Here is an 11,412-nt window from a genome sequence, read left to right on the forward strand (position 1 = left end):
CCAGCCATAAAACCTAAAAACCTTACAGTAACTTTTCGCCCTCCTTTCTGTGTAAAACCTAGCCATAAAAACGTATATGTCTTATGTTGTTTGGCTGTAGATCATAAGACCCTCCCTCATTACAGAGAGGGTCCTCTAGAATGAGGAAGGAATACTCAGAAGGAAAGAATCTTGCCAGAGGCCAAGAAGAATCTAGGCACAGAGGCCTTGCTATGTTTCCCCAGTCCATTAGCATTAGATGACACCCTTTTTATCCAATCACAGTTCTACATGGCAGTTGGTACTTTGTTGAACCCTAAACATTAAAATGGACAGTTTCCCCTGTACCTCTGAGCCTTCCTTGTGAAGGTTCCCATGTCACATAAACCTATGATGAATTTTGACTTTTCTATTAATCTGCCTTTTTTCCATTGATTTTCAGTGAACTTTCGGAGGGTGAAGAAGTTTTGCTCACGCCTACATACCTGTATTTTTCACTCATTTTCAAAAAGATTATTTTGAATAAATATTTCAAATCCTCCTATTTATTCAGATCCCCTTCTCAGTCAAGCCACTCTCATACAGGGAGGTATTTTGGCTTCCTCTACAAATAAGAAATTGTGTGATGCAGGCGTGGTTCTCAAAAAATTAAACTCCTGCTTATAACTAGAAACACATCACAGGCTACATCCTTTTTTGGGGGGAGGGAGGCAAATAATAATGTAAAATATAATAAAATATTAACTAATAAGCAGAATATAAACAAAAAAGTAAGATTAAGAAGTATTATAATCATGAGGTATTTATGGTATTTGGTCCCACTGCAAACTTGTTCAAGAGTTCATGACTTGTTTTGTGCTATGTATTCCGGAGATTCTGGAAATCTATAGACACCTTCTCAAAACCACGCTTTAAAAAAATACTTAAACGGGGTAAGAAAGGTAGTGACACTAAATTTTTTTTTTCTTAAAGTCTGTATATATGCTTTAGTTACACATCAAAAAATAAGATCTAGCAGCAAGTATAATGTTGGCTTGAAAGGTTCACAATTAGTGTAAATTATTTCAAGACACCTGTAATAAGTACAAAGTGATATGAAAAATCTATGATTATCATTGATGTGAAATCCAGTGATTAGCTGTCTGTACTCACAAAGGAAATAACCAAATTGCATTTAGGATTTGTAAAAATATAATTTTTTTCCCATCTAGAGTCCCATAAACATCTGTAGAAATTAGATTTTGTCGAGATTTCTCAGTACGATTAAGTGGGCTTTTCTAAAGTCAAAAGCAAAATAAAAAAAAAATAACCTCAACCTCCCAAATACAATGGAAACAGTAGTACGTCCAAGTCAACCCAACTTCCTACAGCCCATTTCTTTGTCCTGGTAACCCCAATGTCAAGCTTCTTGCTCCATTCTCCAAGGTTTTTCATTTATTTTTCCTTCTCTATTTCTTATCTAATCACCAAATATGTATTGGATAGTTAACTCTAGCTCCCTGGTTCATCTCAATCTGTGAGAAAGCAATTTGGGAAAGGAAGTAGATTATAAACTGACAGAGGTTCCTTTCATACTATCTTTTAGCATCAGGGTGGGAGCAATACTTATGGAGATTTACGCAGAATGACAAGGTGAGTAGTCTCCAAAAAGAGAATTCCATTTGGAGAATTCCATCTGAGTGGGAGGGGGGAAAAACCAGACTTTTCGACTAGGTCCCAGCATACCCAACTTTTAATATCGCAACCTGATAGGTGAAAATTTTTGGCTCGGAAAAACCCCGCAAATAAAAATCTAACAATACGTTCTGATTGGTTAATTCAGCAGGCTCTGCAAACCAATAGAAAAGCAAGTTTTACAAAACTGAGTCAGAGACGATGATGACTTCTCCCTCCGATTGGCTTAACACTAGAATTGCATTTTTTTTCTAAAGTTACCTGGACGCGGGAAGCAAGACCAAACTCGCTCCAAACGCAAGACCTGCTTTGCCACGCGGGCCTAGTTGCCAGTAGGCCTAATACACCGAGTCCTCCGCAAAGACAGTTACTCCGAGCAGGTTGGGCCAGCACTCCAGTGTTACCTGGAGGCAGTGCTAGAAGGTTAAGAGTAGGCAAAAATAAATGAACAAGCAAGAGAGCCTCTGGGAAAATAAGTCCTGGAGACGCTGGTCACTGACAGAAAAAGAATGGCCACACTTTTTGAGCCAGGCTCCCTCTATCGCCCAGGCTGGAGTGCAGTGGAGCGATCTCGGCTCACTACAACTTCCGCCTCCCAGGTTCAAGTGATTCTTCGGCCTCAGCCCCCCCAAGTAGCTGGAATTACAGGCGCGCGGCACTACGCCTAATTTTTATATTTTGTTTAGTAGAGAGAGGGTTTCACCATGTTTTTCAGGCTGGCCTCGAACTCCTGACCTCGTGATGCGGCCGCCTCGGCCTCTCAAAATGCTGGGATTATGGGGGAGCCGCCGCGCCAGGCAGTGCAGGCCCACACTGCCTATTTCCAAGTACGGTACCTGACAGCCCATATCCCAGAGCTAAGGGGTTTCACAAGCCTGCTAAAAGACAGACACCGGACGCCACCTGCAGTTGGCCATTTTCAACGCTGCACAAGATGGTGGGCCGCAGGAACCTTGGGCATGCCAGGTACTGCTCACAACCAGGACAGGCTGTGCTCAAGAAGTCACCTCAATGCTAAAGCAAACTAAAGCATTTACACCATATCCCTGTGCCAGAAATAAAATTTTTTCAGAGCCACTTTTTAAGTGCACACTTTGAGAGAAATCAGCCGGCCAATCACACACCACCGCGGGAATTTGAAGAAAAAGCAAAACCTGGTGGTTCAAGTAGCCTTAGCTACTCCGGTGGCTGTGGCTGAGGCAGGATTCTTGCGCCCAGGCTGCTGGGAGCTGTGAGTTACTGAACCCCAACCGGCATGACTGGGATAGACCGCGCCCGCACACCACACCCGCAGCCCCCCTGGCCCCGCAAAAAAGGCGCCAGCTCTTTTGACTGAGACCTATGGGTGGCTCTGAAAAGAGCCGTTTAAATTTTCAAAGCGGAACGTCCCGCCAGTTTCACTTTTTTTTCGGAGCTGCCTTCTTTGCCTTTGTAACCTTCGGCTTCGCCGACTTAGGCTTGGCTGCCTTGGGCTTAGGGGCTTTGGCCTTAGCTGGACTCTTGGCGGCTTTTTTTGGCTGGGGTGTTTTCACCTTTTTCGCACTCTTGGCCACTTTCTTGGTCCCAGCAGCTGTTGCTGGCTTCTTTGCCTTCTTAGGAGTCTTTTTGACGCTTTTCTTCGGGGTAGCGGCGCCACTCGCTTTCTTGGGCTTCTTGGCTGCTACAGCGGGCTTTCTAGGCTTGGCTGAGCCAGCCTTGTTGGCCTTGGGTTTGCCTTCCCCGGAAGCGGCTTTCTTGTTCAGTTTAAAGGAGCCAGAAGCACCGGTGCCTTTGGTCTGCACCAAAGTACCCTTGCTCACCAAGCTCTTAAGGCCAAGCTTGATACGGCTGTTGTTTTTCTCTACATCGTAGCCAGCAGCCGCAAGCGCTTTCTTAAGCGCGGCCAGAGAAACGCCGCTGCGTTCTTTGGAAGCTGCCACTGCCTTGGTGATGAGCTCAGACACTGGGGGTCCGGATGCCTTGCGTTTCCCAGCAGTAGCGCCTGCCTTCTTCGCCTTTTTCTTCACAGGTATTTTTTCTGCGGGTGCAGGAGTGATAGGAGCAACTGGAGCAGTCTCCGACATGTTTTTGTCTTGCCAGAAAAGACAAAAGTAATCTCAAACTGTCAGAACGGCGTGTTCTCTACGCCGGAGGCTGAGGGTTTATATAGAGAGACGCTGAGTGATGATTGGTTCCTTGCTCCATGCGCGGAGCTGCTGGAAAAGGACTCCTCCGATCTACCGCGCTGCTGTGTTTCTTGCCCCTTAAAAAAGAGTAAAAATATAAGAAATCTGGGCATGAAATAATGAGGAATTTGGGGGAAACTGATCCGAGAGACTTCGGGCTTCATTCCTGCCTTTTTTCCTATGCATAGTTTTAAAAGCGGCATCTTGAAACTTTTCTTATTCCCCCAACTCTCTTTCAAACTTCGGTCAAATCGAGACAACTTTCAGGTTTTCCTTAAAAATACTATTTCTCCCTCTTTCATTTGCAAATGTCTCTTCCAGGGCATTGTTCTGTGAATTCTTATCGTCTCAAATTTATATAGATAAACTCATTTTTATTCAAATGTGTAGGGAAATTGGTGTTTTTCGCAGGAGCAATAGCACAGGCTCTCTGGCGAGTTGTTTGCATCAACCTCTAGGAATTGGCGCTGAGGTAGAAAGTTCTATGTATAAGAGGGGTGATTATTTTAGAAAAGATAGTTTTAAAAAATAATATTTGAGTTACCAGTGTGTAAGTTGGATTTGATCTCTGTATTTCAGTGGTTTAAACATTTCCAGAAAGATAAGCGTGAGGCGACATCATTCCTCTTATAGAAAAAAAATCCTAAGTAGAGTCACCAACCTTCTCTTAAAAGTTAGCATCATGGATTTTTCCGACCTAGAATGGGCATTAAAGATCAACTACCACATCTCCAAAAAAGAAAACTGAACGAACAAATAACAGAATGGCAGGCCAACATCATTTTGCCAACTATGAGCATTGAGAGCTTGTGTACATGTTCGTGCCCCATCACTTTATAAATAATTTAATGAAAGACACTATTTTTTTGCTAATATTCCTCATAGAATTTTGTACATTTTTTATATTTTGAAATCATATAATACAAATTTCACTTCCTCTGTATACAAACTGTTTGAATAACTGGTAAGAATCACTTTAAAAAAATAAAATACAAACTTTCAACATTGCAAGTGTGGGCATCAAGGTTTAGAAAGAAAACAATCTTATCTAAATCACTTTCTAAATTTTCATGATTCTCCTTGGCTTTTTACACGCAAAATACTAACTAAGCTGTCACACCCTAAATTAACAGGTTGAATATGTCCACCTAAGGAGCTGAACAAATATTTCAGAGAAAACATGAGTAACTCCACTATTCCTTATCATTCCTTATCTGTTAGTTTGCAATACAGCTGATGGAATTAGGTTATTATTGGATAATTAAGCACATTAATATTCTCCATCAAATAATCAGATGCTGAAATGAACTCCTATGTTTGTTAAAGAAACGAGAGAAGTAGTTTGATCTTATGTTTCCTCTGACAAAAATACTCATTTCAAAAAATCAAGTTATTCTGGCCTACACTCAATAGTGATTAGAAGATTTTTTCATATAAACCCTAGATAAAATAATCAACTTTAAAGATGTCATCTTTCCTCATTCAACAAATTTCATAAAAAATTACTTAGCTTGTCTTGGCCAGATGCAGTGGCTGTCTCACACCTGTAATCCCAGCACTTTGTGAGGCCAAGGTGGGCAGACTACCTGAGGTTCAGGAGTTTGAGACCAGCCTAACCAACATGGTAAAACCTTGTCTCTACTAAAAATACAAAAATTAGCTGGGCATGGTAGCACACACCTGTAATCCCAGCTACTTGGGAGGCTGAGGTAGGAGAATCGCTTGAACTCAGGAGGCGGAGGTTGCAGTGAGCCAAGATAGCACCATTGCACTCCAGCCTAGGCAACAAGAGTGAAACTCCTTCTCAAAAAAAAAAAAAAACATTACTACGCTTGTATTAAGTAATTATTTACTCTCTTGCATGTATTGAAAACAAGTCTCTGGGACTTAAGACCATGTTATATACCACAAAAATACAAATATAGTTTATAAAAGAGCTAAACTTACAGAATTGGATTAGTAGCACCCCATAGTTCCAGTAGGGAAGTATTTTATAGGTTTCTGGAGGCAGGGACAGTGCATCTTCATGGATATCATTATTAACAGTGATAGTCACAAGCATAATATAAGTATTTCTTTTTGGGGACCATAGCTTTATATTGCCTAGACGTAAAGATACAACTAAAATTCTGATTGTTTACTGTTTATTATTTTGATCGTTATTGTAGTCTTAATACTTGTTGGATAATTGTTGGAATTGTTCACCCTGTTAGATATAGTCAATTAACAGATGCCACCATTTCATTCTTGTGCAACACTGACTGGTTCCCATGGCTACTTAGGGTCTCAATAAGTAAAAAGGCATTGGGTTAACTAATCTCTGCCCTTTCTGGAGGGCAATAACTGAGACTCAGTTTCACCAAAAATTTCGCCAGATGTTCAAAGAGGAAAGGAACTGGGCTACATAATTTGGGACCTAGGTACTTATCTTCTCTGTAATTGCAGCATGGACAAGGTTCCTGAAAGCTGGATCACCCCATGGACTGTAAACTTGAAGTCCTGCAAAGTTTCACCTATTACGTTGGTAGTCCTCAAAAAGAGTTCTGTGTTGCTTTGGAATCCTAAATCTGAATATATTCTAAAACAGTAGATTTCCCATTACACTATGGTTGGAAATATTTATTTTATAGATGCAAAAAGTAGCTAGGAAAAACTAGTTAGATAAATGATAGCTGTCTAACTTATGGCTCAGTGTTCTCTTCATTTTGTGTTAACTCCCCTATCCCCACCACCACCACAGTAAATGACTGTGAGAGTTGTAGGTAGTATTCACTAGATCAATTCAGTGAGACAGTGCTTAAGCATCACGCAATTCAGATTTTAAAGATTATCAACAAAAAAAGAAAATATGTAGAATAAATATTAAAATGGGTGAAAGCATATATAGACTATTACAGAAAGTAAGGCTTTGTGTTAGAATTGAATGTGTTCAGAAGGTCCATGAGAAATCACATCGATTATAACCGTCCTTGAAATTCCTCTTCGGGTACAACAGTATTGTATTAATTTTATTTCCTAAAAAGGCCACTACTACACTCAAACTTACAATTTTCTTTTTACATGTCTCAGGCATCCACTAAACTCCGTGTTCCCTTCTAGACTGGATTAGAAGCTCTTCAGAAGAAACCCCCTTATCATAGATACAGCCCAATAGAACTTTCTGCAATGATAAAAATGTTCTGTATTGACACTGTCCAATAGGTAGCCACTACCTATATGTGGCTATTGAGCACCTTAATGTGGCTAGAGTAAGTGTACAAATTAGTTTTTAATTTAAATTAATTTAAATAAAAATGAGCACATGTTGCTAGTGGCTAATATAGGACAGCAGAGCTTTAAAACAATTATTCTCAAACTTGGAAGAGCATACCCACCACCCACTTAGAAATCTCATTAAAAATGCAATATCAATTCCATTGAATTGGGGTTGAGCCCGAAATTCTGTATGTCTAACAAGCTTCAGAGTGATGCCAGTAAAGCTGGGATATGGCTGCTCCACCCTTAAATACTCAAGAGTAAGTAGAAGTATGCTGGTCTGATATCTGCCCCCTAACCCTGAGTTTACTTTTCCCTTTACTAAACTTTTGAATTCTTTAAGGGAATAAATGTGATTACCTTTGTAAACCTGGTATTTGTACACCACTCTTGGCATGTAGTGAACATTAAATTGTTGAGTGAATGAATGATGCTTGTTTGGTGCCTACCTCAAAAAGGAGAGCATTTGAGATCCTTGTGTCTATTCCTACAGTAACTGAACCTAAGCCAAAATTTAAGTAGACTCTTAACTGCACAAAATGAATAATCTTCTCACTGCCTTTAGGCACCAGTAGAGAAGGAATTTTTAAGTTGCCCCTGCAGTATATAGGAGGCAATGAATGTGAAGGAGTAGAATGTAAGAGTTAATGTTGAATCTTTCTACTACACATACCCTATGTCTGTAGAACATTTCTTCAGGAATCTTTTATTAGGACAGTATTTCACAGAATTTATTAGTATTATTTTTGTTAATTTACAAATCTTTATTCACCATGATTTACCATGTATGCTTTAGTGGCATAAAAGCACTGGTAGGTAGCAAGGTAATGAGACTCCAGAATCAAGTCAACAATACAATACCATTTATTAGAGGATAATGTCTTCAAGCCTGGGGTTCCTTATCGTTAGGCCTCAGACATTGCATTAAACGTTGAAAAAGTAAAAATTAAACTTCACTTAATATTAGTTTCCCTTACTAGAGGTCTTTCTTTATTAGGAATGCCAAAAACGAATGTATACGTCTCTGCCAAACGCTAAGTCCCATGATTGGCCAAATTTAAGAAGTATTGCTACATTTTAAGAATCAATAAAAATGGCCGGCCGTGGTGGCTCACGCCGGTAATCCCAGCACTTTATGAGGCCAAGGCGGGTGGATCACCTGAGGTCAGGAGTTCAAGACGACCCTGGACAACATGGCGAAACCCTGTCTTTAATGAGAAAATACAAAAATTACCTGGGTGTGGCGATGCATGCCTGTAATCCCAGCTACTTGTGAGGCTGAGGCATGACAATTGCTTGAACCCAGAAGGCGGAGATTGCAGTGAGCTGAGATAGCACCACTGCACTCCAGCCTGGGCAACAGAGCAAGACCCCTCTCAAAAAAAAAATTAGTAAAAATACATTTTTAAAGAATCTTCACATTTATAAATTAAGGCCAGGCGCAGTGGCTCAAGCCTGTAATCCAAGCACTTTGGGAGACCAAGAGAGGTCCCCCGATCACCTGAGATCAGGAGTTCGAGACCAGCCTGGTCACCATGGCGAAACCCCATCTCTACTAAAAATACAGAAATTAGCCAGGCGTGGTGATGCGCGCCTGTAGTAGCAGCTAATCCAGAGGCTGAGGCAGGAGAATCGCTTGAACTCAAGAGGCGGAGGTTGCAGTGAACAGAGATCACGCCACTGCACTACAGTCTGGGCAACAGAGCGATACTGTTTCAAAATAAATAATAATTTTATTCTCTTGTCTATCCGTTTGGTAGACAAGTGTAGCGTTACTGCCTTTTTGCAAATGATAAGGCTTTTAAGAGACAGATATTATCAGTTCTTCGAGAGCCCACAAAAACTGGGCTAGAGGACACAAAAACCTACACTCAAGACCCAAACAAGGAAGAGGGAAGGAGTCAAATCAAGTTGCATTTCGCCTACCCTCACCGCCCCCTTTCCTTCCCAAGGCAATAGCGTAGGGGACGCCCAGTAAGGTACGGAAAAGGCGGAGACAGAGGTTTCGTTCCCGCCCCTCAAATTCAGTCTTCAAAAAGGTCCGCATAATTGACATATAAGGGGCTTCAGTGAGTAGCAAAGTTGCCGAGATAAGAGTTGGTGTTCATCTCCGATAATGTCTGGTAGAGGCAAAGGTGGTAAAGGTTTGGGAAAGGGAGGCGCCAAGCGCCACCGCAAAGTGTTACGTGACAACATCCAGGGCATCACGAAACCTGCCATCCGTCGTTTGGCCCGACGCGGCGGCGTGAAACGCATCTCGGGCCTCATTTATGAGGAGACCCGAGGTGTGCTTAAGGTGTTTCTGGAGAATGTGATCAGAGATGCTGTAACCTACACGGAGCACGCCAAGCGTAAGACAGTCACCGCCATGGATGTGGTCTACGCGCTCAAGCGCCAGGGTCGCACTCTGTACGGCTTTGGTGGCTGAGCCTCACCCCGGCTTTATTTAACAGCTTACCCATAAAAGGCCCTTTTCAGGGCCACCTCCATCGTCACACGAAGGGCTGTAACTGATTGCAGCGAAGATAGAGGCGATTTGTGTTTCGTTTTGTAAACTTTATTGGGTTGTAGCTGAGTTAAAAGCCGTTTTCAGCGATACTCCCAAAATGGCGGATGTGTTAAGAACAAAAAGCGAAAGGACATTAGAAACTTAAGATATTTCGGTCTCAAACCTCCATGGAAAAAAATAGTGGAAATGATTCAGGAATACCACCAATCTTTCGTGACGTATGGTGTTTTATTACTAGTTTTCTAAAATTTATTCCTATATTACATGGCTACGACTTAACTACACTAAGCATTACATTTTTTGAAACGGAGTTGCTCTTATCCAGGCTCCAGTGCAATGGGGCAATCTCTGCTCACCGCAACCACCCCCGGGTTTAAGTGATTTTCCTGCCAACCTCCAGAGTAGCAGGGATTACAGGCATGCACCACCACGGTCGGCTAATTTTGTATTTTTAGTACAGACTGGTTTTTTACGTGTTGGTCAGGCTGGTCTGGAACTCCCGACCTCAGGTGATCCGTCCGCCTTGGCCTCCCTAAAGTGCAGGGGATTAGAGGCGTGAGTCACCGTGCCCGGCCTAAGTGTTATTATTTGTTAGCCATAGAACCTGAATGATTTTAGGGAGGCTGTGGACAGATCAATTACTGGTAAACTTAAAAATCCATTACTTGTGTCCAGTCGCGGTGCCTCAGGCCTGCAATCACAGCACCTTGGGAGACAAAGGCGGGCGGATTACTAGAGCTCAGGGGTTCGAGACTAGGCTGGGCAAACAAAATGGTGAAATTCCGACTCCACTAAAAAATTTTAAATAGGAAAGTTAGCACGGCGTGGTGGCGGACGCCCGCGGTCGCAGCTAATCTGCAAGGGCTGAGGCAGGAGAATCGTTTGAACAGGGAAGGCGGAGATTTAAGTAAGCTGAGACGGCGTCGCTGCACTCCAGCCTGGGCAACAGAGATCATGTCTTTAAAAATAAAAAATAAATAAATAAATAAATAAAAACAAGTTTGCCCGGGCTCGGTGGCTCATGTCTGTAATCCCATCTGTAATCCCAGCACTTTGGGAGGCCGAGGCGGGTGGATCACTTGAGCTCAAGGGGTTCGAGACCAGCCGGGCCAGGACTGCAAAACTCCATCTCTACTACAAATACAAAAATTAGCCAGACGGGAACGTGGTGGCGCGCGCCTGTAGTCCCAGCTACTCTGGAGGCTGAGGCAGGAGGATCGCTTGAACCTGGGAGACTGAGGTTGCATTGAACCGACCTCGAGCCACTGCACTCTAGGCTTAGAGCACAGAGCAAGGCTCTGTCTCAAAAAGAAAAAAAAAAAAAGCCTAAGTTTTTGTCTTACCCAGTGAATTCTTTGCTGGGGCACTTACTGTGATTTCAGGTCATTGATCTCAAGTACTGGTAATTTATAACCTAAAGTGTTTCTCCTTGTGCTTTGTCAACCTACCATGTTATCTCCTGTGATCCTGCCTCCTAACATTTTCATTTTTTCACCACACCAAAGAAGTGGCTTCTCATTTGTTTTTTTTGTTTTTTTGTTTTTTTGTCAACGGTCAATCTACTGTGTAAACACTATGTCATACTTTATAGGGATACAGAAAATTATGAAAATAATTATGGCAATTGCAGAAATGTTGTTGACAACTCCTGCCCTCAGGTGATCCGCCCGCCTCAGCCTCCCAAAATGCTGGGATTACAGCCATGAGCCACCTCACCAGCCAGTTGCTAAACGAATTCTTATTGCCACACACTGTTTTTTACAGACAAAATAATAATACACTGGTAAAGCACACCGAAGGATTTTAAAACATTGCCTTTGAAACACCAAT

At 42.1% G+C, this 11,412-nt stretch overlaps 2 protein-coding genes across 2 annotated transcripts in view; one reads left to right on the top strand and one right to left on the bottom strand.

Annotated features, from left to right (window-relative positions):
• Nucleotides 1-9,526, top strand: part of LOC126953332 (uncharacterized) — a 37,274-nt gene extending 27,748 nt beyond the window's left edge. The window contains exon 5 of the mRNA XM_050788824.1: nucleotides 9,169-9,526. Within this exon, the coding sequence (XP_050644781.1) occupies nucleotides 9,169-9,501 (333 nt within the window). The 3' untranslated portion in view covers nucleotides 9,502-9,526. The remainder of the gene's footprint in view (nucleotides 1-9,168) is intronic.
• Nucleotides 3,001-3,790, bottom strand: H1-3 (H1.3 linker histone, cluster member). The gene has a single exon (XM_050788938.1). It carries the CDS (start codon nucleotides 3,714-3,716, stop codon nucleotides 3,051-3,053), a length of 666 nt encoding a protein of 221 aa, XP_050644895.1. The 5' UTR covers nucleotides 3,717-3,790; the 3' UTR covers nucleotides 3,001-3,050.
• Nucleotides 9,527-11,412: the final 1,886 nt, after the last annotated feature.

This window comes from Macaca thibetana, chromosome 4 (assembly GCF_024542745.1).
Source record: "Macaca thibetana thibetana isolate TM-01 chromosome 4, ASM2454274v1, whole genome shotgun sequence".
NCBI classification, from domain to species: Eukaryota; Metazoa; Chordata; class Mammalia; order Primates; family Cercopithecidae; genus Macaca; species Macaca thibetana.

What these genes read in the sequence shown, in the direction of transcription:
- H1-3 (XM_050788938.1), bottom strand. Translation starts at nt 3,716, where the DNA reads ATGTCGGAGACTGCTCCAGTTGCTCCTATCACTCCTGCACCCGCAGAA.